At 44.7% G+C, this 27,528-nt stretch overlaps 1 protein-coding gene across 5 annotated transcripts in view; it reads right to left on the reverse strand.

The window, feature by feature from the left end:
- Positions 1-774: 774 nt before the first annotated feature.
- The window catches only part of PRICKLE1 (prickle planar cell polarity protein 1), a 112,707-nt gene continuing 85,953 nt past the window's right edge, over positions 775-27,528 (reverse strand). Inside the window, exons 1-8 of one of the 5 annotated variants that reach the window (XM_032347929.1) lie at positions 22,847-22,948; positions 12,173-12,358; positions 10,106-10,219; positions 9,324-9,461; positions 8,516-8,719; positions 6,903-7,089; positions 5,111-5,974; positions 775-3,065 (exon numbers count right to left, since the gene is read on the reverse strand). In XM_032347929.1, the coding sequence (XP_032203820.1) occupies positions 2,206-3,065; positions 5,111-5,974; positions 6,903-7,089; positions 8,516-8,719; positions 9,324-9,461; positions 10,106-10,219; positions 12,173-12,304 (2,499 nt within the window). In that variant the 5' untranslated portion in view covers positions 12,305-12,358; positions 22,847-22,948 and the 3' untranslated portion in view covers positions 775-2,205. Of the gene's footprint in view, positions 3,066-5,110; positions 5,975-6,902; positions 7,090-8,515; positions 8,720-9,323; positions 9,462-10,105; positions 10,220-12,172; positions 12,359-21,713; positions 21,922-21,942; positions 22,289-22,331; positions 22,777-22,846; positions 22,949-27,528 lie in introns of those variants that run through there. The other 4 variants (XM_032347927.1, XM_032347932.1, XM_032347930.1 and 1 more) reach the window with 4 other exon arrangements.

A 27,528-nucleotide genomic window follows, 5' to 3' on the forward strand; every position in this document is an offset into this window, starting at 1 on the left:
AGATGCGTCAGTGCAGGATAAGGTATCTATGAGGAATTCAAGTCCCTCACTAAGGGACTGGGTAAGTCATTTACGGCGTATTATACCATCATTGAAAGAATGAGGTAGACCTATTTGTGCTAATGTGGAATGTCCACATATAAAGTGAAAAAAGCAAGTACAAGCATGGATGGTTTGCTACCACTTTTAAAAAGATATTTACATAAATATGCTTTGAACATCTGAAGGACACACTAGAAATAACTAATAGTGGTTACTTCCGGGAAGGGACCTGAGGGACTGGGGATGAAGAGTGGAAAGGAGATACTCTGCTATCTTTCGAGCTGTTCTGTTATTTTGTTTTTACCAGGTACATGCATTTCCTTTTCACTGCTGATACATTTTTCAAAATGAACCAGACCAGGGAAATTGTAGAGTTGTTGAGTAGGCATGCTGTCACCCGTTGCGTGCTTCTGAAGGAGCTCTGTCTAGCCCAGCCACAAAGCCTTGCCCTATCTAGGGATGGGTGTAGAGGATGCTGGACCGCTGGTCTAGCCACTGGATTCATGTCCTCCTTCCCCAAGGCCTAACAAAGCTTTTCGCCGTTCCACTAAATAATGGACAAGTTTGCCTCTGTGCCTCAAGTCCTATTTCCCACCTATTAGTAGGGGCAAAAAATTATTGCAGGGATCAAATGTGGCCTGTTAACGGTAGAAGAATGGCAAAATAAATCATGCCGAAACAGACGAGCAAAATGGAAGTTACCTGGATATGTTTGCAAACATCTGTGTTCAGAAAGGTAGTTTGTTATTTATTAAGCATTTATTTAATACCTTCCTAAAGGTCCAAGATAACACTAGGACCTTGGGACTAAAACATATGTGCAAGTACGGCACATAACAAAATTATCAGTTCATTAGTTCAACTGCAAGATAATTTGCCCTCAAGACAGAACCTCATAAACTTGAAGCAGTCAGTTGGCACAGCATCCTCCGAAGGAAACACATAACCCAAAGGCCCAGTTTTCAAAATTTCTGTTCAAGACCAACAAATTAGCTAGAAGGGAAGGGTAAAACAGAATAGCCTCTCTTCAAATAATCATTCTACAAAATCCTCTGCCCTATACAGCAGATCCTTGTAAGTTTTGGTCTCTTCCCAGGAAATAATCACCACTCTGTTGAAAATGGGAAAGGCACCCCCTACCATCCCCAAAAGGGAAAAAAACATTCACCCAAACAACTTCTACTTGTTTTTACCATATATTCCAGGGATATGTATGGGTTTGTTTTTACATTTATACAGTTTACATTGCTTGACCCATAAATAGCACTCGTAAGATTAATAGGGCCATAGTTTTAAAGAGTATTTACATAGCCCCACCATGCATACAGAGCCTTTTTAATATTGAAAAATCAAAAAATGTGAACTTTCCATCACTAGGCAATATAAATTTGACCATCTAAGCTTATAAACCCTGACTAAAATACAAGCAATCATTTCATCCATAAATGCTGTTTCTGGTTCCCCAACAAATCTAGCACTGCAGTGTAACAAATGTCTTGCAATTCAGGGATATAAAAATATCAGCTTTAAAATCTGAACTGTACATATGTACATTAATATTTGCACCGTTAAATTAGGAATACACTTAAGTCTATGAAATACTACATTATAAACAGCAATGTCTTTTTCAGTCTGTAGCTGGAGCAAATACAATGCAATGTTTACCTGACTAATTGAAAGGGGGCGAGGTGGTCTTGTACGATGGGATGCACAGTATTGTGTGGGTCAGTGTGACTACGTGCATGCCGCACAACAAGACAGACTGATCAGGACCTGGGCCAACCTGGTGTAGACAAATGACAAACACTATCGCTTTACAAAGGTGGCGGAAGTTCTCCATTGTCTGAAATCAACACCCCCATCCAATCACCTCGGGACAGTTTCTGGAGGATTCTCTTGAGGACTGGAGACCAAAGCCGCTACATAGAACTGGAATGCACCTGACAGGCACAAGATGTCACATCAACCTGGCACCATCCAAGAAGGGCAAACTGGAGAAATCACACCTTCCAAATGTTAATCTGACACTGTAACAGCAGCAGGAGTCTCATTTACATGGGCAAAGCACTTTAAACTATTTTAGCAACTTTCCTATGGAAGAAAAAAGATATGATTCCAGATGGCTAATGGCAAAGTTTAACATGATCTCCACAGCTTACTAGGTTAAGAAATAATACAGTTTTTGCCCTTGTGTCCCTTTTTCTTCTTGGATTTAGTTGTCCTCTGACCAAACTGAGGAGTGGGGAGTGCAGAAGTCGGGCTCGAAAGGTCATCAGTATAGTAGGCATATCTCTGGGGCCGGGGTTGAGGAATTGGTTGTCCAAGAAAATACCCTTCTTCTTCTGAGTCGGAGGAGGAGGACGTGGAGGAACACCAGGAATCATCGTCCTCACCGTAGAGTCCCAGAAACCTGGGCAGTCCCGGGTTCTGCAGTGCGTAATCGGAGGTGGCGTGGGCATACTGTCCGTACAGATCAGAATTCTGGATGTACGCTTGGATCTCCCGGGCACTTTTATTCTGTATAAATTTCTCGTAATTATCAGGGGTGTAAAGTCGCAGTCTGTCCTTGGGAGAGTATTTTCGTTCCGTAACAAGATTCAGAGCATTGTCAGAGCGGGACTTCCTACTTCTCCTGCGGCGATGGTGATGAGACCTGGATCCCCTCTCTTCGAAATGGTAGACCCGTCTTCGAGTCCTCTCGCTCATTGGAGGCTGCCGGATTTCGATGTTGTCATAGTTTCCGTTGTCGATGACATCATCCGAAAACTTGACCTGCTGTGGTCTGGACTGAGACTTGGATCTTCGAAGCACTGGCAGATGGACCGGTTTCTCCTCAGGCATGATTTTTTCTGTACACAACTCTGAACTTAGACTCTTTAAGGACTCCGCACTCCTGTGCAACATGGAGGAGTTTAAAGTCCCCATATTGCTCATTTTCTCACAATCCTCTGCCTCCATCTCCTCAAAGTTTTGCAGAGAATACAACGAGGGTCTCGGCTTGCTTTCTCCATCCACGGACGCCCCTAGGAGAAAAGCCGAGACAATTATTACAAACAAGCCACTTGAAGCATTTCAAAGAAAATTCTCCCAAATTTCAATATCTGACTAACACTCACAGGTAAGACTGACATGCATATATACGTAACTGAGGTGGTCGGACTTCTGTCAATACAAGGGGCACAGCCTCTTACAAGCCCAGCTCTTTTGGAGCCAGACGATAGTTGAAGCTCCTGTCATTTGCAGCACAAATTTCAAAGCTTCATAAAAGTCTCATTAGTTTATGTAGAACATGACATGTAGAAGCTTCTGCCTCTTAATACATGAAAACCAGACTACTTCACCTGAACATCTCTCAAAGCAATCTTTCCCTTTGCCTCCACGGGGCCACACCGTTATGGTCCTTCTATACCTAGGTGAGAGGTCAGCACACCAGCGCCAGGGCCGTGTTCGGCTCACAACCTATTTGGGGATAAAGTCTCATGGGAACACAGCCACACCTATTCTCTTATGCATCATCGGCCACTGCTTTCTGCAGAGCTGAGTGGCTGCAGCAGAGACCGTGCGCTCCAACAAGTACCGTCTAGCCCTTTACCAGAAGTCGGCCGGCCCTGCACCTGGACCATCACATCCAGCCTTCCCCCTTCACCTCTACGAGCTATGCTACTTTCAGATTAATCTGACTTGAAGAAAGCTTTTCTCAAAATGGGTAATGCTCTCCTTCTTTTTTTTTTTTTAACAACGCCCAGGCAAGTTAAATGAATATTGCCCAACCGGCAGTAAGGGACTCAGGCATGGTGCAGACTACTGTCCACTGGAGACCACGTAACTTCCTACTTTCTAGAGGGAGCCTATTTCTCAGCCTGTTATTGGCAAGGAATGTTTAGCCCTAACACTTTGTGTACCAAATGATGTCTGCTTTTGATACTACGTGTTAAAATACCTTCCACAGGGCCTGGCAAACAGGATATGCTGAGTGTCATCCCACCCACATTCCTCAACTCCCCTTTGCTGTAGGCCTCATCTTTGACAAGTCAACAGAAACCAGGAATGTAGCTCCCTTCTCCCTCCTTGCCAGGGTTAGGCCTGGCAAGGGGCAGCCACCAAAGCCTTTGCTGTATTACAGTACCATAACCTTCATGAGAAGACCGAAGTCATTAGCTTGACTATAAAATGAGCCAAAGCCTTTGCTAGCCATGGGCCAGTGATAGTTTTGTATCCAAAGACTTAATGCAAATGTGACACTCAGGAAGGTGGGTTCTAGGCTCAGTCTTGCCTTTAAAAACACATGTCAAGGGGTGCCTGGGTGGCTCAGTGGGTTAAAGCCTCTGCCTTCGGCTCAGGTCATGATCCCAGGGTCTTGGCATCAAGCCCCGCATCAGGCTCTCTGCTCAGCAGGGAGCCTGCTTCCCTTCCTCTCTCTCTGCCTACCTGTGATCTCTGTCAAATAAATAAATAAAATCTTTTAAAAAAATAAAAACACATGTCAATTTAGGCATTTAGCCTCCTGATAATTCAAGTTTCTTCATTTATAAAACTCAATAAGTAATATCCGCTCTCCATAGCTCAGGATCATTGTTAAGGGTAAAATGTAGATAACTGATATGAATATGCTTTGGAAACAAAGTGAAGTTCTTTTATAATCTGGGTAAAAAAACCATTCAGCTCTTTTGAGCTATCTGTTGTCACAGGGCAATTCAGGAAAATATAAAAGATACTAGGAGCTTATAAAGGACACAGGCTGGTTTTAGTATCTTGAAATTCATATAGCACAATCCAAAGAGTACAGAATCTTTCAGACAAGATGCAGACTCCATTAACCAAATAAATCCATTTCCTCCTGTTTAAAATATGGACAATATCTATTCAAAAAGCTTACGTTAAAATGTCTACAGATGCACACACGTATGCACATGTTTGTTTTGTTAGTGTTCTGCATTTAAGGTAAACTTCCTCCTTCCCTTGGTCTGCAGTTTTAAATAACATAGTCCCTACTGCTGGACCGTAGTTTGCTGAATAAATTGTTTAGTGGTTCTTTTTTCCAAATACCCATAATCCCTAGATTACATACCTGTGATATTAGATAAAGCCAAAGAATCCATAGAATCTCGAACGCTTTGCTCTGGTTTCAAGTCTGACAAACACTCCAGGGAATCTTCATACCACTGTGTTTGCTCATGGTTATAGCCCGCAGCCGCGTGGTCCAGATCTAACTCCTGGAGCCTTCTGCTGCTTGCAGGGCCTGGGTGGCTGCCATAAGCAGAATCACCCAGTCCGTCCTGTGACTGTGCCCAATACATATCAGATTGGTATTTTTTACTTGCGAGGCTCTGGTTATTTTGCTTTAACTCGGTCTTGGTTTTAACCATGTTATCAGATATCCAATGCTCGCTGGCTCGAATATCTATCTCATTGGGCTGCTGCTGAAAGAGGCTTTTATCACCAAACTTGAGGAGGAGCTGCGTCATGTAATCTTCATGCTCAGCCCATTCTTCAGGGTCTTCTGGGGTTTCATGGTCCACTCTACCTTTCCAGAATTCTTCATTGACAAAACTTGCTCCCTGCCTGGAGAGACTCAGGTCATCCAACTTCCGAGAAAGGGTGTCCTCCGCATTGCCTGACAGGCCAGGAAACTTGTAGTTCAGAGCGGGGGACAAGAGAAGGGACTGTCTACACTGATCGGCTGACCGACTGCTTTTGCCCATCCGGACACTTCTTCTGGAGTCTCTAGACCGAGCGGACTGAAACGCAGAGTCAGAAGAATCAGAGGCGTGGACATCTTCACCAAGGCTGCATGTTTTTGAGCAGTAAATCTGGCCTTGTTTGGGAAGGAAGGGACATCCCAACAAAGAAGCTTTGCACTGGGCGCAAGAGAAGCAAGCTTCTGTGGCGTGCCAGTGCTGCCCGTCATAGGTCATCTGGGCGTGGTCCACCCCTGTTTTGGGAAAGGACAGAGGAGGAGATTACAGTGTGATCTCGAGTTAGAGGAGGAAGAAATGGGCAGGACTGTTTGTATGAGGGAACTCGAAGGGTGATGGGAATGTTCTGTGTCTGAAAGGGTTGCGGCACAGTTAATTCTTACTATGTGCAAATTGCTTATTTTTGAATTGCCTATTTGCTAAGATTTATTTGTAACACCGAAATCAACACTTGCAGGGCTTTCAAGGAATTTGCAGGCACATGCAGAACGACAAAAAATTGGAGCCAGCTGAGAAGCATGTTCTCAGCTAGGTCAAAGCAACGTCTTGTCTTTTGTCTCAGCTCTTTAAACAACTGACATAGCCTGGGTCTGTTTTCTCTTTCTTCTAGTTTCTATTATCGTGTTTTCTTCACATGTTTGTGCTTTTTGTTAATTCTCCTGTTGAAAATGGCCCCCAGGCATAGTGCTGGATAGTGTTCCTAAGCCCAAGAAGGCTGGGCTGTGTCTTCCAGAGAATATGTGTGTCCTAGAGAAGCTTCATTCAGGCATGAGCTACGGTGCTACTGGCTGGGAAGTCAGTTTGAATGAATCAACGTATATTAAATAAGATGCCTTCAAACAAAAACATACATTAAAAACAAGATTATATATTGATCAGCTGATGAAAATGTGACCAGAGGCTTGTAGGAACCCAACCCTGTATTTCTCCCAGGAACAATGGTTCTGTACTCAATAATTCAGGCAACTTTATAGAACACAACTATTACAAATACTGAGAACTGATTATATATCCATTTGTCAAAACACAACAAACCAAAAGAGTTATTACGATCTGTACATTTCACTATATATGTTATAGTAAAAAAAAAAAAAAAAAAGACTAGCCATTTGCAGACAGACTGCTGGGCATGTGACCGGGCAGGTAGGCTGGCTATGCACTCACCAATATGCTCCCCACAGGCCTCACAGTACTCCGCGTACAGAGACTCGAAGCAGCCGCAGCAGAACGGGCGTCCGTCCTTCATTATGTACCTCTGTCCTCCCAGGACGGTCTCGCACTCAAGGCAGCAGAAGTGTTTCATGTGCCAGTGGCGACCCTCGGCTTCTGTGCACTCATCAGCAAAAATTATCTTTAAAAAGAAAAAGGAAGGAAGAAAACCTTATTAGCAAGCTATTCTAACTGTATGTTTTCTGGGCAACTGACAGACGGCAGCTCTTCAAAAAGTCACTTAGCTAACCTTGTTTCTTACAGCTTCAAGCGTAAATCTAACTCAATTTAGATACAAAGCAAGAGCAGAAATTAAAAATGATGAAAAAGAGAAACTTAGTGACTGCTTAAACTAACAAACATTGATTTCTACACTAGGTAGAATTCATTTGGTCATATTTTTGCCCTCCAATCACACTTTGATGGCATAATCTTGCAAAGAATATGTTAGCATTGAAATAATTTAGTGTTCTGTATTTTAATAGAAAACTCATTTAAAGTCTGTAGAATCACCAGTTACAGCTATCCAGATGCTGCATTATGTGAACAGCACTTGTAGATAATGCTTCATTCGACCTGATGGTCATCTCCAGATTAGAGACTATTTTCTTTAATTTTGGTTTCAAAAAAATAGAAGATTTGAGAGAGTGAGAGAGAGCACAAGCATGGGGTGGGGGGTCGGGGGTCAGGTGGGAGAGTCTTAAGCAAACTCCACAGGGACCCGATGTAGGGACTGATCTCATGACCCTGACCACCATGACCTGAGCTGAAACCAAAAGTCAGATGCTTAAGTGAGCCACCCAGGTGCCCCTCAAAAACATTTCAGATAGCACAGTACTAAAAAAAAAACAAACTTAAAAAAATAAATGTACAAAACTAAACACTAAAAGTTTACAGTCACTGATTAAAGGAGACTGAGGAGAGAATGCAATGAGGTACCTAAGATTGGATCTTGGGTTAGAAAAGAGACATTAGCAGAGAAACTGGAAATCTAAAGTCTGAAGTGTAGTTAATGGTATTAGACCAATGTTAATTTCTTAGTTTTGATGCATACATCAACATGTTAACAGTAGGGAAAGCTGAAGGGAGGGTCTACAGAACTCTCTGTCATCTCTCCAACTCTTCCATAAATCTAAAATTACTTTAAAATAAAAAGCTTAAAAACAAAATTCCTTTCACACCACCACCCCTTTCTACATGCCAGGGGTAACCACTGTTAAGTCAGTGTATGTCTTTCCATACTATTTCTGTGTGTATACAGATATGTACAGAATCTATTTCTCCATTTAACAAAAAGAAGATTATCTACCACACACTCTACTTGCAACTTGTTTTTCTCCTCTCACAATCCATCAAGGACATCCTACTTATCAATGCTCAAAGACACCCGCTGCCTTCTCTTTATTAGCTACATATTATTCCATTATATGAATACATAAGGTCATCTTAAAAATAAACAGCAAAAGCAGGACATATTTTATTTTGCTTAGATGTGAACAGTGGAATGTTGGCTTACTAGAAGCTCATTTTTTCCAGTGTTAAGGGATAAACTTTTTTTTTTTTTTTACCTCATCACATGCTGAACACCGTGGTTTGAGCAGTTCAGCATGGTGCCTGCCACAGTGAATTTTTCCATCCTGGTAAAAATAGATGAGGTCGACCAGCAGCTCGTTACAGGTGAAGCAGACAAAACAGGAAGGGTGCCAGCACACTCCAGGGCCCGCACGAGAGGCAAACACTGCAATTTCACCTCCGTTTATCTTCAACCCACACTAAAAACAAAAGGAGTTGGAATTGGGATGATCCTTCTTTGATGACTGGATTCTCAGCCTTTCCCACTTGACACTAAATCCCATTTTGTCAAGAAAGCTTTTATTTTTGCCCCCTCCTGTTGGTGATTAAATAGCTCTTTAATGCTGGATTATTTCTGATTCTCAGCTGGAACGAACATGCCTCAGATACATCTGCCACACTAGACTGTTTCGAGGAATGTTTTCACCCAACTTCCAGTAAGTCGTTTTTCTGAGCCAGCCTCTCACAGGATACATTCCCTGCTCTGAGCCAGTGCCCATCTGAAGGTCTTCATTAGGCTTCTGTAGTTCTGAACGCTAGGTGTGCCCCTGTACCTCCCTCCATGCCGAGGTCCTAGAAAGGCAGGATGTCACCCGATGTTTACGTAAGGCCAGACAGACTCCCCCCGTCACGTATACACAGCAGCGTAGAATTATAAACATGAACATCCACTTAATAAAAAGCTAGGCTGCTTTTTATTTTGGGGAGGCTTTGGGGGCCCATGCCTGTGCTAGCCCTGTCACCTACCCCCAAGCTCACTCTGGCCACATCACTCCCACGCACGCCTCATCCCAGGAGGGCTACCTGCTCACACGCGGCATGCATCACTGCTCTGGACAAAAGCTTGATCGTTCCTCTTCCAAGTGCTTCTTTCTTCCGTTGAGCACTGAACACCTGCAGTTCTTTCTTCTCCTCCTCGCTCAGAGACTGGCAATACCGCACCTTCGGAGACAGGAAAACCAGCCCCACACTGGAGCGCACGGTCCCCCTCGCCAATTCATTTCCAGAGTTCGAGTTTCAGGAAAAAGCAAGTTGAACTGCCGTGTCCCGTGAATCCCCGATTTAAAAATGGTACCATACCTTTACAAGGACACCCAATCTTGCTGCTCTCTAGCAAAAGGGGAAGTGCAATTTGAAGGAACTAGCTTTTAAAAAAACAGGGAATGTTTAAATTTTTATCAGAGACACTTAAAAAAAAAAAAAAAAGTAAGACATTAACCTTTCTACAAAAGGTTTAAACTTATTACTTGCCACACACACTCCACATTCTACAGGAACCCAACTGCAGGCCTGGACTATCAGAAAGCCAGGACTCTGGATGAAAGGGCAGGGAAATCCCAAGAATTTGTAGGCTCCTGATAAGTGGTGGGTGGCGGCAAACTATAAAAACCAACTTGTTGTTAAGTTTATTGCACTGACACTCTTTTCTCTCTTAAAGAATGGAAAGCTGTAGTCTGAAGCCAAATTTTAACTGAAGAAAGGCCAAAGAGCCCTAGCCAATGAGGAGGTAGAGTTTATGAGAGGCATCTCAATGTTTAGGGTGTATTTTTTTTTTTTTTTAATTAGCCTTCTTCCTGTCAGTTTACCTCATTATCATGTGGTGGCAACTGATACAAAAGCTGTTTAATTCGATGTTTCTCTCCAGGACTGTTAACATAAGGAACCTTTTCCTCTGGTAAACACGCAAAATAGAGCTGGATCTGAGGAAGAGATGGAAAGAAAAAGGCATCAGCATACAGGAAGGGAACATCTTAGTTTATATTCCATCTTTAAAAGTTACCTTTCCCTTCAGCTACAGGGCTTGGCCTCTTATAGCTAATGAGAAGACCAGCTGAGCCAACGCAGCAGAGCTGCAAGCCTTCGAACAGCCAGCCCCCAGCTGCTAAATTGCTCTTCAGGAATGTAATTTGTAGTGACAATTAGGAGCATCATAAATGATGCACCATAAAATGTGCACAGTTAATGCTACTATTCCTCAGCCAGTCTCCCAAGGGTCAGCCAAGAAACGGTGCAGGGGAATGCTGTCGATGACCACACAGGCTGTGTGACACTGTCCCCAACCCAGCCACTCCACAAGCACGCTGCATCTGCTCTCTGAATGTTACGCGTTACAAAGACAAAAGCTGGTTTGTTAAACTTTGTCAACTCTCCCTTATCAGGTTCTCCCAAGCATCAGCTTTCTTTGCTTCCCTGGGTGTTATTTTCTAAATACCTGAAGTCCATTTCCCTACGGAAACTGGAGGGGAGCCACACTGAGCTGTACTTGGGTCACTCTGAGAGGAGGACTCAATTTTTGTTTGGGGTTTTTATTTTCTGTTGTATTTAAGGAATTAAGTATTAATTCCTTAAGGGATATTAAGGAATATCCCTTCGCTGAGTAGCGCAGAGTATACTGCAGCACTGAGAAAGAATGAAAGCTAGCTGAGGGAAAAGGGAAAAGGAGATCGGGGAATCGGGGGCCTGTCCACCTCAGGATCTTAGTATCACACAAAACCTCCCCGACCCAAAGCTGGAAGAGGGGGTTTTCTCCTAGTGAGCAGTTTGCCAAAATATGGCTTTCCTAACCCGGGGGCCAGCCCGCTGCCCTCTCTCCCCATTGTATCGGCCACAGAAGCCTTTCCAGCTAGAAGGACCCACGGAGCAGCAGCTACATCGGCACGGGTCAGGCCCAGCGTGAATCAGGAGCCCCTATTCTCAGAAGAGTTCCTCACCATAAGTCAGGAGCAACCACACACCCAACCTGCACCTGTTACTTCAAAACTATGGCTTCACCCTTATAAGAGTATCTGTCATCATCAGTGCTTAATAAGCTCATCATTATAAGGCTATCGGGAAAAGAAAAATATGCATACACTTAAAAAAATGTGTCACCGTGCTGTGAAGTGGCGAGGGGAGGGGGCAGCTAATTTTGTGCATTGTCTGTATTGTTATTTTATGTGTCAGGTTATCAAAGATCCAATGTCTAAGCAGTAATACTTCAGATGGCTTCTTACAGCTATTTCTTCTGTTCCAAAGCAAAAGTGTTGCTGAGAACATGGAAATGTTCCTCTTTCATTACCTTTCTGTTGTTACTGTTTTTTCAAAGGTTAAGTTCCTCTCACTCTCTGAATACACATGTCAGACAGCCACATAACAAATGCATGACCAGAGCTCTGGAGGTCATTCCTGAGCAAAAACAGCATAACTGGAGGGCTTCTGGATTCAGGAGTCCAAAGGACTGAAAACTTTCATTAAGAAATTAAGGATGATGGGGTGCCTGGGTGGCTCAGGGGGTTAAGGCCTCTGACTTCGGCTTGGGTCACGATCCCAGGGTTCTGGGATCGAGCCCCGCATCGGGCTCTCTGCTCAGCGGGGAGCCTGCTTCCTCCTCTCTCTCTGCCTGCCTCTCTGCCTACCTGTGATCTCTGTCTGTCAAATAAATAAATAAAATCTTAAAAAAAAAAAAAAAAGAAATTAAGGATGACCTTAAAAGGCAAAAATTTATACTATCCAAAGAGTAAGTAAGGACTGAGAAGGGTAGGGTGTCAGTGTGGTAGTAATGGTCTCTCTCTCTCTCTCTCTATATATATATATATATATATTTTTTTTAAAGCAATTCTTAAAAGTCTTATATCCCCTTGGAAAACAGAACACACAGGATGAGCAGTTCTCACCTGCTCTGGTCTGAGGCCTGGGGGCACCCAGGCATACTCCTCCAACGCGCAGCCAGAGTCATCGTCCGACGTGGAGCTCCTCTGACACCCAAAGGCGAGTTTGCTCATTTTGGGCTCCATCTCCAAAGGCATAAGAATCAAGTGAAGAGGTCGGTTTCTCAGTCACAGGACATCAAACAATGGCTGCTGTAGACACACAAGAAAAAACAAATTAAAACCCAAAGGCACTATTCTTACCCTCCAAGAACTTTTACTGAATGTTGTTTAAACACAGCTGGGCCTAGAGAAAGTAACCGAATTACTGGTGTCATCACCCTCACAACTCTCAGGCCCATGGAACCTTAAAATCTAGGGCCACAATTTAAGGGGCACCTGGGTGGCTCAGTAATTAAACTTCTGCCTTCGGCTCAGGTCATGATCTCAGGGCCCTGGGATCGAGTCCTGCATGGGGCTCTCTGCTCAGCAGGGAGCCTGCTTACCCCCTCTCTGCCTACTTGTGATCTCTGTCTATCAAATAAATAAATAAATAATCTTAAAAAAAAAAAAAATCTAGGGCCACAATTTGGAAACAGCCCCCTTCACGACTCAGCATTTCAGAAAATGCTCCCCAAATTAGCTTAGTTCCAGTTGCCTTTAAAAAGTGCCTCTAACACACTATTCATTAGAAAGGTTCTCAAGAAATCGGCTTTGCTGACTAACTTTCCCACAAATGAAATCCTTGTGAAGTCCTAGGAGTCGAAGAAAGAAGTGTGAGGGCCTGCACCTCCCCCTGCCTCGCCCGCGCTGTGGGCCACGAAAAACGGCTCCAGAGAACGCCACCCCACTTGCCAGGTTTCTAGTCATTGTTCTCAAGAGGCACCACTCCGTGTGCAGAATGGGTCCACGGGGGCAGACTGCTTGGGTTTCCGGGTTCTGATCAAGTTTCAAGAGACAGCAAAATGAGTTTACTCAATGAGTGGAAAGAGCAGTTAAATCCTTCTATAGTACGTTCAATCCAAAGCCTTCACTATCAATGGGCTAGAGTCAGCCAAATAGTTCATTAATGAGTTCCTTCAACAGAAGTACTGAATCCAAGCACAAGGCAAAAATAAAATCCAGTGAGGTGCCCATTAGTGTTGAACTGCATTACTACCAGGCACTCACTGAAAAGTTACACAGTACCTACTATGTGTGTGACATGCTAGCAGCCAGCTCCTGGGCAATGTAAATCTAGTTCTGGATGAACAGTCTTCCTCAGAGGGAAGGGCTGTAAAAGGTGTCAACACAATTGTCCCTGCCCGACAGCCCAGGAACTGTGTTAGCAGCACTGAAGTTCCTTGTTAAGTGTCTTCTGATTCTTAACATCCTCCCTCTTCCCAAGGCACCAAGGAAAAAAAGACACAAGACTTTCAGAATCAGCTTTCAGAACGCAACTTTATACCTGCTCCTTTCCCCTCACGAGAAAAAGTATACATGATTAGTTTGACCCCGGTTCGAAGAAAACAAGGCTGCAGGAAGTGAAGTGACTTGGCCAAGGTCACACAGCTAAAAGCCAGATAACTCCTCAGACTTCCAAAAGTTGTTCTGCCTTAAAAAATTCTCTCGCCTGCCGAAACAAGTAGGAAAGGCAGTGGAGCCTGAGACCAAGCCCTTTTTCATTTATGTCAAACGCAACTCTACTTACAGTACCAGAATGTGTTACCTATCACAACCTGATTATTAAAACATATGGTTCCCCTTTTATAAGTTAAAGGACGTAAGAAATTAAACTTGTAATAGTCAACAAATGGAAAGCCAAACACCCAATGCCCACAATCTTTAGTAGAAGAAGGAGCGATGTCACACGGTCGTTAGATATGATTCCAACTAAAGATTTAACTCCTTCATGCTGAACAAAAAGTAAAGATGACCTCATTTCCTCCACTATCACTGGGAGGTTATGACCTTTTAAATAAGTCGTCATTTCACACAGGTGCAATTCATTCCCATCTTGACTTAAGAAAGGCTCTCTAAACTAAGGCACATTCCTTAGTCCTCAGTAAAAAGGGATGTGTTAATGAAGGTCAGAAAATTTCTTGGATCTAGTCTTTCCCTTTTGTTTTAGAAAAAGCAACTCCCACATGTCAAGAGAAGAGAACTAGAGTTTAAGAACTTAATTAGTAACCCAAAAACCCCACCAGGAGAGAAGGAGGGCCGGACTTCAATGTAATTTTAACCTGAATCTTGAAATATGTTCATTTGGTCCTTGCCAAACCTTGCCAAACCTGGCTGAGACACTACAGTACCTGCTCTGCGGAAACTTACAAAGAACATAGATTTTAAGATTTTTTTAAATTTTTTTATTTATTTGAAAGACTGAGATCATAAGTAGGCAGAGAGGCAGGCAGAGAGAGAGAGAAGAGGCTCCCTGCTGAGCAGAGAGCCCGACGCGGGGCTCGATCCCAGGACCTTGAGATCATGACCTGAGCCGAAGGCAGAAGCCTTAACCCACTGAGCCACCCAGGCGCCCCACAAAGAGCATAGATTTTAAACAGAACCTAAAAATTAAATGTCACCATATTATAAAACAAGAAAAAATACCACAAATTAAGACAAATCATGGATTTTCCAAACTAGTACAAAGATGCAGATTACCAAAGATCTGAATCCCTTTTACAGCTGTATTCCTTAGCTGTATTCCTTGATTAGCCTTTTGCCAAAAAAAAAAAAAAGTACAATTACTCTCCTAATTAAGGTAAATCAACATGAGCACTAGATGACACAGTCTACCTCCTCCCCATCACCTAGAGGGGCTGGCCACGCCTCGAGCCTGCCCTCCCCATATTCATCCCAGCCTCTCCACAGTCTACACGGAGGACTGCTGTCCACTAACAACATGGAGGGTCCAACTGGAGGAACATGAGAGACAAAGTCCTTGTTATCCCAGGCAAGGTTTCTGGTTTGATCTGTTGGTGCTCTGACAGCTACCTTACTCCTCTGAGTCGGCCTGGCACGATTTGTGTTCTGGTGTTTAATCCCCATATCAAGCAGCCCAAAGAGGGTGTATCTCGATTCACAGAGAGGGGAAACTGAGCCCACAACGATCTGCCACAGGACAACTGTCTGAAGGTCAGTTAACAAGCAGTGGCCTTAGAACTGGCCTGTGATCTTAAACCCTTACCCATCACTGCCTCCTAGAGGTGGAACCCGATAGGACAAGTTCCCTTTTTTGCCACCATCTTAGCAGTGTGCCTGCGCCACAGCCGTGACACATGACGGACCGTCCGGGGACAGGCCGCATGGCCCAGAGCAGGCAAAGTGAGCATACAGGCCAAGAAGGATTATAAAAATTCAACGGCCGGCCGCATGAGCTGTTGATTCAGAATCTGTTCTCCGGAGAAGGCCTCTGTTTGCTTTGTATCAGGAGACAGTAACTTAAAATGACAAAACATTCCATTTGTTAGCAAGGTCTCAGAGAGGACAAAAAAAAAAAAAAAAAAAAAAAAATTAGAAAAAGAAAAGTGACACAGCATGACCTTCACTCAACCAGGCTGTAGTGAGAGACACTACAACGCCACTAGCTACTTCTTTACTTGAGAACACACAAATTTGAATACGGCTTTTTCTTTTCTGTTTAAAAATTACCTGTTCAGAGACCCTCAGATTCTTGAGTATATCATCATCTTGTACTGAGTCATAGGAAAGCAGGGGACTGCTGAGCATGGTTCCTGCATTTTCTAAAATGTTAAAGTAATAAAAATGATAAACTTGCCCCCACTGCTAACTCTTACTCTAGGCATGTACACTACTGTAGGGTATGTGCTTTGACAACACGACGAGAGGGGAACCTGGACATGACTTATGCTCTGGGTCATGATTAGGGGCTTCCTGGTGACATGTGAATGCGGTTATGTCTCATCTGCCAAAATACCACCTATTAGACCAAACACGAAACCAGGAATTGGATCTAATAGAGAAACATCATTAATTTCGTTTCTAGGCCTTGTCATTTTAGGTTGGTCATGTGATGTAAGGACACAAATCAGATATACAAATGAACTGGATTATAATGGGAATAGAGCTGCTCAAAGCTGGGCTTATGACAGAGAAACTTTCTCAAGATTTGTTTTTTTTGCAGACCCACACTTAGATGCACAAGAGTGGCCCTGTCCTGTGCCCCGTCCTTTATTAATTTTGTATTTTATTTTTGCAAATTTGTATTTTGATGTAATTTCAAATTTCAGAAAAGGTGGAAGAGTAAGGGACTCCTATGTAGCTTTCACCCAGACTCATCGATTTTTTACATTTTGCTTCATTCCTTTTATCATCTTCCTCTTCCTCATGATCACAAACACTACACATGATTTTATGGGAACCATTTGGGAGTGTGTATTTTTATATTCTCTTACCTAACCTAGCTAAACTAAACATGGTATTTTTAAAATATTTATTTAAAAAAAAAAAAAAAAACTGTGGGCAAGACACCATGATAGATGCTCTAAATAAATAGAATAAAAAGCCAAAATAGCTTAGTATTCTGTGGTTATTGTGAGGCAGGTTTACTTCCTGGTCTTGAAATGCTGTAATTTAACTGAATGAACTTAATCATATGTGAATGACAATTATGTAAGAACCAATTCTGTGCTAGGTTTGCCCCTCCTAGGGAAATGAATCAGTAGAGGCCCCACCTCGCCAATGTCTCTTTGTAATTCTGGATGTTAAGAAGTCTCATCATGCAGGGAAAAAAGTAAAACAGTTTTCAGGAATGGGTCTGTTCAGGTTTCAGAGTCTGAGCCTTAAGGAAACGTGCAGAGGAAGCGGCACCTTTAAGAGCTACCAGCACAGTCAAAGATGTCCTCGAGGTCAGCGCAGCACGCAGGAATCTGAACCAAATCAGAGCAGGTTAGGAGGTCCTTGCAGACACAATTTGAAGAGAAGACTAAAAGCCAGTTAGAAGAATCTAGGAGAGAAATGAATGGCAGAAGAAAAGAGCACGGACACAAGGGAGGGGAGAAAGAAGCCTGAGATTGGGCAGAGAGAAATGAGGTACTTTTTTCTTAGAAAGACAAGGATTATCCTGGGGGTGCTCCGTGCCGCCAAACAGACGGTGGAAGAGTTTCATTTCCCTCCTTTATCCCTTTTCTCCCTCTTCCCTTCAAAACAGTTAAACAGCTACTTCTCACCATGTAAAAAGACTCAAAGACAAACAGCTTGCAGGTGTAGGACTTCTCAATCATCATATAATTGTCAAGAGAACATCTGACCCAAGGGCTAGAGCAATACTTAGGGAATAGGATCTGGGGCTTCAGCATTCAGTAAACTCAGCCTTGAAGCCTTCAGACCTCTCCCAAGTCAGCGATCATGAGGTCTTATCTTATGGCAACTATTTTTCTTTCAAAGATAGTGTAAGTATGGGAAAGTTTTTTTGTTTGTTTTTTGTTTGCTTTTTAAAGATTTTTTATTTATTAAACAGAGAGAGAGAGATCACAAGCAGGCAGAGAGACAGACAGAGAGAGAGGGGGGAAGCAGACTCCTTGCCGAGCAGGGAGCTGGATGCGGGACTCGATCCCAAGACCCCGAGATCATGATCTAAGCCGAAGGCAGAGGCTTAATCCACTGAGCCACCCAGGCGCCCCAGTATGGGAAAGTTTTGAAGAAAGGAACGGCATGAATATACAGAATTAGTTAGTATCGACATGTGTCAGTTGGCATTATTACTTCCACTGTTAATTAGTGGGAACATTTTCTTGAAGCTGATCAGCAACATCCAGAATAAGAACAACTCATTAATAACAAAACAAGGTTGACATGTGAATTTCATCTTCTTTTTGAGGTCAGGAGGTTGTCTAACCTTTTGAAGGGCAAACAATTTTGACAAACTATTAGCCTCCATTCCCAGATCTCTTAGAATCAGCTTCTAACCAGTCCCTCCCTAAAATCTCCAGTACCAGCTTGTGTGCATGTGTGTGAGCCCACACCCACCCAGAGACACACGTGGTGCGTAAGGGTCTACACACCAGGGTATTTCCAGGTGTCTTAGGCAAAGCAACAATTGTGAGAACCCAATATATGACTGGCTGTAAGCTGACCCTTGTCAACTTGTCAGAACATGGCCTTATTTATCCAACACCGTGATGTAAGGAGGGGTTCCTCATGAAATTTACTTCCAGATTAATTTATTCCATTTATTCATTCATCCCCATAGTTAAAGGCCATTACTGAGTGATTCCAGGAAATACCAAAAAGAGGCAACTGAATTTATTCAACTACACATTAGAAGTTAAAAAAAAAATGTATCCATGATGACAAGAGTATTTCCAAATTCTGTTATACAATTCCTTGCTTTCTTGAGTGGTGCTATGTGTGTACTGTATGTGATTTAGCCTTTGGCTGCTAATTTGCTTTCATTCTCAGTAGAAAGTGAACAGTAGAAAGAACACAGGCTTCAGGAATCTAACCCAGCCATCCAGCTGGGTGTGACCTGGGAACCGAATTCCTCCACTAGAAAGTAAGGTTAGAGCTCTCTTTCAATGAAAAGCTTATGTCTGGAATCACATGGCCCCACACTCATGGATTTAAGATGGCTGACAAACTTTTTATATGTTTTTCCCTCCCTACTGTCATGATTGATTTTTTAATTCCTGCTGCTTATTAAGTAGCCTTTTCTCTTTGCCCACAACCAGCAACCTCCAAATCTTTTAATTTGTTTTATGTTCTGCAAATTAGGCAACTACAATTTGAAAAAAATTTGTTTAAAAGTATACAGAGTATACAGAATTGCTTCTCGGCCTTTTGGCTAAGATCAAGGGTAAAAGTATATAGAATCATTATGCTATGAACAAAGGCTTGCACATTCCTTCTGTGAGTACAGTAATCACTGGTTAAATAAGATAACGTACAATGTGTGAAGGTATTTTGCAAATTAAAAGCAGCTTTATTATTTTGCTATGCTATTCTGGCCATTTAAGAATCACTTACTTTCTGCTGTGCTATAGGCTGCATCCAGGACAGCTAAGGATTACTATTTTGATTGACCTTGCCATATACCTTGCCATAAATGAGCCTTTACTATTTTTCCCTACAAAGCTTAGTAAGTCAGCACAGTATATGAAGGTCCAAAGGCAGAGAAGAGTCAAGAGTTTCGCTGGAAGACAGAAGCAACAACAGAAGGCAACAGGAGCACCGAATGCCATTGTCAAGAATTAGACACATCAGGCAGGAGACTTTGTGCTTAACTCTCATAAGGTGACAGGAAGAGACAAAGGGCATGTGAACAGAGTGCCACCGACGGTCTCAAAGAGAATTAATACAACAGGGATGGTCAGGAAATAGAACAGGAACCTAGGAGGGCCCTTTTAGTCCACTGCTACTAAGAGAGCCTAAACATGGTGGCTTGGGGAGATGAAGTAAAAGGAACCAATAGGAAAGGGGGAAACTGGGTCAAAGACAGTCTTGAGTCTTATGTGACTGAAAGACGATTGCACTAAAATGGAAATACGACATAGGCAAGTCAGAGGGGAATAAGGATTAAAGGGGGTTGAGGAGAAGGAGTTCAATCAGATACATAACGGACATTATAACTATACATCAGTTCTGGTCTGGTTCCCATTATTAATCATTTTCTTGGACAAAGTCACCAAGCCAAATCAAAATCATGCAAATAGAAAACAGAATAATTTTCAGTGCCTGCCATTGAACATGAAGTCCAAGGTCATACCCCTAATTACAAATACTTTCTCCAAATCCACTCTAGTTCCTACGCGAAGATTACCGTGGCATTGCAGGATCCCTATGAAAAGGTACTTCTTGTGTGAACCTGCCCAGGGAAGTCAGAAATCCTTTGATCACCAAAACCCAGGAGAGATACCGATTTGTGAAGTCAGTTGGGCTAACATTCTCTAGGGGTCCCCTGCTGCTAAGCGTCATTCTGTGGGCCACAAACTGCTTAACAACTTCTTTGTTAAACTGCTTGTTAACAAGGCCTTAGCACACAGAAGATGCAGATCACACATACCCATTCAAGAGCTACTCTAACTCTGTCAGGCTAAATATGCAGGTGAATTAAATTTAACCACAGACTAACTTGGCAATACAAAAACCTGTAACACTTCTATTCTTCACAACACACAACACATACAACCCTATGGATATAGGTGTTTTTTGTTTTTTGTTTTGTTTGTTTTTTTTTTTTAAAGCCAGAGACCTGTAATCACCATAGGTATCAAAACTATGATAACCAAGGTTTGGATTTCATAGTAGAGACCCTGAACTCTTATCTCTTTAAAGCTTTCTCACATACACTCAAAGAGCACTCAGAGCTTCCAGTCTGCTAAAGACAAAAGATCAGAGCCCAATTCAGTTTTATTTATATTGAAATGAACTGCAGAGATAACTGCAAAATAAAAACATAATAAAGGACATTGCCTAATGAAAGATTCTTTTGCTAAAAGTACTTCATACCAGCAATTAGTGGCATTAGGCCATGTGCCCCTTGGCATTTTCTGTATTTTCCAGGTAAACCTCCGTCCAACTTGTACATTTTCCAACAGCTGAGTGGCCTGTCATGTACCATCCAATTGCCAAGAAGCTATCCATTTTTCCAAGAGGAAATGTGCAACTCCGCGGGGTTTCAAAGCATTCTAATTTCATGCACAAATACATTCCACGACAGTAAGACAGACTGCTTAACAAAAGGAGGAAACATGATGACAAAGCATGGTCCTCTGCCAGAGCGACGCTTTTGGGGTCAGGTTTTTTGGCTGTAAACCGGCCTACACAGACAAAACCCCAAACGCACGCTGGGGTGTGCGGCGGACCACGCAAGGCACTGCGCTAACGAACCAGTTATTTTCCATAACGGGGGACGCAGATATTTTCGCAAATCGTGTTCCAGTCAGGCTCCTATTGATTTTCTGAATTTCTATTTTCCACGGCGGCCCAAGGAAACGGCAGCCAGACTTGACTCCAATGTACACACAGACTCGGGTTTCACCCCGTCACCTGTTGGCTCCTGAACAACACCCCTCTTTGTGAAACTTACAGCACTCATTTGAAACAAGTTTCCAGAGAAAACACTTCAAGAAAGTGTTTGAGAAGTCACAAGACTCGAGTTGTAAAAACAAATTCCACACATAGCCTGGTTTATACTGACACAGATTAATGTGAAATCCCGAGCTTTTTAAGAAGGGGTCGGAGGGGAGCCGGAGGGAAAGGATGCCGCCCTTCTCGGGGAAAACGCGGCAGGCTAATTCTAGACAGGGCTGCGAGGGACGGCTGTCGGGGTTCCGCTGGGTCAACGCAGGCCCGCCGGCAGGAGAGAGACCCCCTTAGAGCAGCCGTCGGCGCCCCGCAAAGCCCGACCCTCCGCTCGGGCCGCAAGGGGGCGCCCCGGGCCGCGGGAGGGACCGGACCCCCGGCCCATTCCTAGACTGCCCCCCGCCGCCCCCTTCCGCACCCAGAAGCCGAGCCCCAGACCCAGCGGCTGGGAGCGAGTCCTTCCTGGACGCCGACGCGAGGCCCGCAGAGCACGGCTCCTCCCTTCCCCTGGGGGACAGTACAGTCGCCCGTGAGTCCCCTCACCCACCTCCAGGGGAAAGCCTCGCGCCGCCTCTGCGCAGCGCCCCCTCGGAGGAAGAGCACTCGCCCCGCGGCTGGACGGAGCTACTGAACCGCCGCCGTCTCCTGGTCTCCCCCAACTTCCGACGAGAAGCCCCCTCCCCGCGGGCGCACGGGGCGCACCCCCGCAGCCCTCGGCGTTCAGTCGCCGTCGCCCCGCTGCCATCAAGCCCCCGGGGCAGACAGCGGCTCCCCACCTGCAGCTGCGGGGCCGAGCGCGGCCTGCAGCCCCTCCCGGCGCCCGCCGCGGTCCGCGAATCCGCGGAACCGCTCCGCGTCCTCCCGCGCGAGGTGGTTCCCGAAGGAAAAGAGGACTGGGTGCCCCCCGGGTCACCCTCACCCACCCGTTTCCGGAGACCCTAGCAGGGCGGGGACGGAGGCGCGGGGGCGGCGAGCGCAGGGCCCCTGGTAAACCGGGGCGGGACGTGCCCCCCACCCCGGTCGAGGCTCAGCGCCTTCCCCGCCCAATGGGTGTGGGGGGGTCGCTGCCGGCAGCCCCCGCTCGGCCGTGATGCACCCCCCACTCCCCGCACACACATCCGCAACCCCCCTCAAACCCCTTTCGGTGCAACGCGGCGGTCCTCACCCGCTGCAGCCCCCTAACCAGCCGTGGGGGGCCCGGCAAAAGGTCCTTCAGCTCCCCTGAGACCCTCCGTCCCCGCCGGCGTCGCCGACTCGGCTCCCCCGTGTGTGAGTCGCCTCGTCCAGGCCACCGCATCCCCCACACCCCAGCGCTGCGTTTCTCCAGAACCATCCACCGGGGAGAGAATAATCGCCGCGTCCGCTCTGCGCCCGGGGCCGGCGCTCTTCAGAAAGTAACCAGAGCCCGCATTTTAAAAAAGTAACCATTTCGCTTCCTGCGGCTCCTACCCTCCTAGGAGCGCGTCCCGCCGGTCGCCCGGCTCGCAGTCCCAGCCCCGCGGGGCACCCGGCTCCTGTCCGCAGGAGGCGCCTGCCCAGCCTGATCTCGCGGCCGCCCGCTTTCCAGGAACTGTCACTGCTGACCGTGCCCCTGGCAGGTCTCCACGAGGTCCTGCGCGCACACGATTCCTCGAAAAGTTACCCACCCACTTGGCCAGCCTCGCGGCTGGAGCACCTTACCTCCGTCCGCCCGCTCCATTCCCAGGAGCCCTAGTGAGAGGAGCGGCTGAGATGCAAATACCCCAGGACGCTTATGTAAACTTCCCCCTCCCGCAGGTGCACGCGCGGGCCACAAAACGCTGGGAGAATTATGCAAGGCCACCTCTTAAAGAAATCATCTCCACTCAGCCCCATAAACATGATGTCAGCAAATGGCACGTTTAACCAAGTTCTCACTTGGAAGGGCTCATTAACATATGAATTCTCCTCTTAGGGCTTTTGCATTTCGCAGTGATTCCTACTGCTTAGAGCAGGAGGTTTATTTTTATCGGTAAATAACAGCAAAAGAAAAGGTGCCAGGTCAAGGGACACACTTAATGGAGTGCATGAATAAGCATTTTTATGAACAGGTGAACTCCATATCATTATTCAGACACAAGAACATGCCTCATACTTAAGGCTAATCTTGGTTTTGAGCTGATTCCTAGGTACGCTGAGAGAAAGTGAAGTTTGGCATTAGTTATCTACAGGAAAAACCAAGAGAAGCAAAAACAGGACCTCAAAGCTTACCAAAAAAGAAATGATAGATCAGTACAACCAGGACCTGAGGCACCCATCTCTTCTGAACTACAGATTTCAATTTCTACAATAGCCTCCTTTGTCACAAGGTGATAAAATGCCAAGGGAGGGGAGAGAAAAAAGACTCCATAATTAAAAATGTAAGGATTTTGTCTGTTTATAAAGTGCCATTAAATAAAAGCAACTTGAAATGGTCACCAGTTCCTCAGGCATCCTACCTTTAGGTTAAAAAAAAAAAAAAAATCCTCCATCAAGATTCCTTGGGAGTGCTTTGTAATATATATGTTTCGAGTATGCAACTCAACAATAGCTCATTGTAACTGTGAGTTAAAAATACACAAACAAGTTGCCATAAATAACTCTGGCCAGTTTCTGTTATCTCTGCCTTAGAGAGAGGAGAAGCGGCTGAGGAGAAGCTCCTTTTTTTTTAAGCGATGGTTTTAAAGTGGCAGAGACAAAAATTTGTATCTCTGCTGGTAGACTAATTCAGAAACACGGATTCAAACAACGGGATTTGTAATTCAAATAGGCTCTCTGTTGGCCAATACGGATACCGGTTTTGAAGACGGTTCCTAAACAGTTGCAAGGTAGAGCTCCTCTGGCCTTCAGACTGTGTGGGGACTTGTGGGAGGGAGGGCAGGGGGCTTTCAAGGTTACCACTTTCCTCTGTGGACCTGTGAAATTAACCATGAAGGCCTCGGTCAGATTTCCTTTTTCCTATTTCATTCTGTATGGACTTCCTCAGGAAAGTCATCCACTGAACAGTATCTAGAGGACAGAATTTGCAGGGATGGACTTAAGTAAAATCCTAAATTATGATACCATTATGATAAAGGGAGTATCAGAGGACGGATGCTGATGAGCCAGGTGGATCCTTTTAGAAACAGCTTTTAAAGGAGCACAGCCAAGGCCACAGAACCCTCCCAAAGGACAAACCATAGCAACACTTATCAGTATTACAGCCATTTTAAGCGTGATTCCTCGAAGGCAGTTATTTATACTGTTTGTTACAATTTCAACAGGTACTGTCAGCTTTATTGCCTATTGTCCGTGTTTGTCTCGAAGAAGCACTTTGGAGAGCGTTAAAAAGCTTTCCACTGATGTTCAATCTAAATGCAGCAGACTTTCATAGGGTCTGAAAGGCATTGTTATTGTCAAGGGTGAATTTAGGCTGGATGGGGAGCAAGGCCCCCAGCCAGCACCCTTTTGTTTCAGTCAGGTGGAATATTCATTGCTTGCAGATCACACTCGAGGGGAAGCTGAGAAAGGAAGCCCAGAAATTCACAGGACTTGGCTTCCTCACCCGGTCCTGGTCTCTGCTCTCCTGCAACCTCCTCAGAGGGGCCTTATCCAGCCCTCCTAACCCCCCAGATCACCTCTCCCTCTGGTTTGTACTACTTGTGTTGGTAGCTCTTAGCTTTGCTTGACCCGATGGGTCTGTTAGTTCATGATTGCTGTCTTTCTCCTCCCCTAGAAGGCGGAGACTTTGGGGATTCTGCCATAGTCTCAGCACCCAGAATCTTCCCCAGCACATAGCAGACACGCTCAATCAACATGAGTCAAATTAGCAAATGGGTTTTGGATGTTCTCAGGCCCTCGTATATACACCACACGTGGACAAGTAAGCCTGTTTCTCACCTAAAAGCATCCTGAACCGCTCCGTCCTACTGGAGACTATACTAGAAAACCAGAAAAATACCAAGGGCAAAGAAATAAAGAGGCAAATGCCTGCCAGCTCTCCTGGATCTGGAAGAAAGAGATAAAATACAAAACAGAAAGCAAACCTTGGTGCTATTTCTTGGTTCTCCTGTGGTTTGTATGTGGTGACCTTGAGGTCTTTTCCTTGCCCCCCTTTTTTTTTTCATTTGTAAAAGAGACCTGCTTTTTAGTTTTTAAGAGTAAGAGTTGCTCTTGGTTTCAGACATTGGGAAGAATTTGTATGTAAATACCAGAACTCTAGGAGGAGTCTATTTAAGTGATCAGATGTCTCGGAGTTTCTGAACAGAAGAGAGAGATCAAGGGCTCTAACGTTCAGTGACACCTCAGTGAATAAATCGAAGGGTCAGTTGCCATAATAACGTTAAGCTTCCGTCTTCAGGTGCAGCACAGTCTAGGACAGTAGTTTGGCTGCTCTGACTATACAGACAGGTAACCAGAAGAATCTCAAAATACACCTGTATGTAGTATGTAATTTCTAATGAAAAGAACTTTTTAAAAAAAAATCACGAAGTTATACTGGTAGACAGTAGAGTGAACAATAACCTGCAGCATCCTACATCTTGTCTGGATTAAAAAAAAAAAAGAGAGAGATCCAGAGGAATAATCATAATTCATCATGCTTGTTACCAGATTTGTTACCACTGAAGGGCTACATAAAATGGTTTCTTTTTCTTGTACATTTTAAACATTGCTGTTGAACCTCAGATTGGGCAATACATCCCGGTGGGTTCCTGCACACCTGCAAGTTCTAGTTACCCTGAGCTGAGCCGGTAGCACCCCAGGGAAGGGCCCCGAGGCAGGTGCAGGTTCTTCCTTGAGTTCCCAGGCATTACGTGTTTATAATAGGGTTACTTCTCTAGGCCTCCAATTACTTTCTTCGCCCTTTGATTACATTTAAAGCGATGTGATTAGAGAGCACTGGTTCTTTAACATTTTCTGCACCCAGTCCCTCCTTAGATTTACTACTTCAGTCCTCTCAGCTGTCTGTGCCCTCCCCCACCCATACAGCCTCCGTGAGTGACCTGACTCCTCCCAGCGAAGTACCCAGAGGCTCCGGGCTTGCAGGGAGGAGACTGACCCGTCTGTTCTTTGTCAATCACGCTCGCCCTGACATTGGGATACATCACTTCTCTAAGGTATTCGTTTTCTTCGTTTCTAAAAGTGCTAGTGTTTTGGGCGAGGTCAACGGTTAGAATCCTTTTTTTTTTTTTTTTTTTTTAACTCAAGAATCTCAGGGTAGGAACAGATGAAGGGAAGCTGCTTTGTTGCAGCTCTGGGTTGGCTTCTTCCCCAACCCCCACCCCCAATACCTTTTCCACTCTCACCCCCCACCCCCTATTCGTTCAGGTCGGCCCCTCAGGCTTCCTCACCTCAAACTAGTGCTCCTGGAGGCTCCATCAGTTCTAGTATTTTCTGAGTCTCTTAAAACTCAGTAGCTGGCTGGGACACGAATGCCAGATAGGCGTTTCCAGTTACGATGTCTTGAGTCTATAGTCCAAGCCGGAGGGGGAGCACCGAGAGTCAGGTGCTTTCGTTTCCCGCCTCCCCAGGGCTATAACTTCTAGTAAACACCAGCAGCTGTCTTCGCCCACCCCAGTCCTTCTCCCAACTTTTCTGGAATACCCCTTCGCACCCCGGGAAGTGTTTGTTATTTTTCATGGACAGATAATTACACTAATATTCAAGCACCGTGACCTTAAGTTCTTCACCTTTCTCTACTTCTGTAGATCTGTGGTTTAATATGAACATTATTAAAAGACTTCACTACTGAAAAACTACCAAAATGTTATGGAATAAAGAATAAATCTTCCAATAATTATTGAGAGATCTACACACATTGGATATCCAAGATATATTAAGATTCAAAACCCTGGGGCGCCTGGGTGGCTCAGTGGGTTAAGCCGCTGCCTTCAGCTCAGGTCATGATCTCGGGGTCCTGGGATCGAGTCCCGCATCGGGCTCTCTGCTCAGCGGGGAGCCTGCTTCCTCCTCTCTCTCTGCCTGCCTCTCTGCCTACTTGTGATCTCTGTCAAATAAATAAATAAAATCTTTAAAAAAAAAAAAAGATTCAAAACCCAATATATAGTACGATCCCATAGTTAGAACTCATAATACATAAGCTAGTATATGACTAGCAAAACTATTTAGAAGAATATAAATACTAAACCATTAATATATTTTCTTTTTTTTAAATTTTATTTATTTATCTGACAGAGAGCTCAAGCAGGGGGAGAGGCAGAGGGAGAAGCCTGCTCCCTGCTGAGCAGAGAGCCTGACGCAGGGCTCAATCCTAGGACCCAAGGATCATGACCCAAGCCAAAGGCAGACAGATGCTTAACTGACTGAGCCACCCAGGTGCCCCCGTTAATATGTTTTCTAGGGGAAGGCAGATTATAGGAAACAGT

Source organism: Mustela erminea, chromosome 6 (genome assembly GCF_009829155.1).
Source record: "Mustela erminea isolate mMusErm1 chromosome 6, mMusErm1.Pri, whole genome shotgun sequence".
Lineage (NCBI taxonomy): Eukaryota > Metazoa > Chordata > Mammalia > Carnivora > Mustelidae > Mustela > Mustela erminea.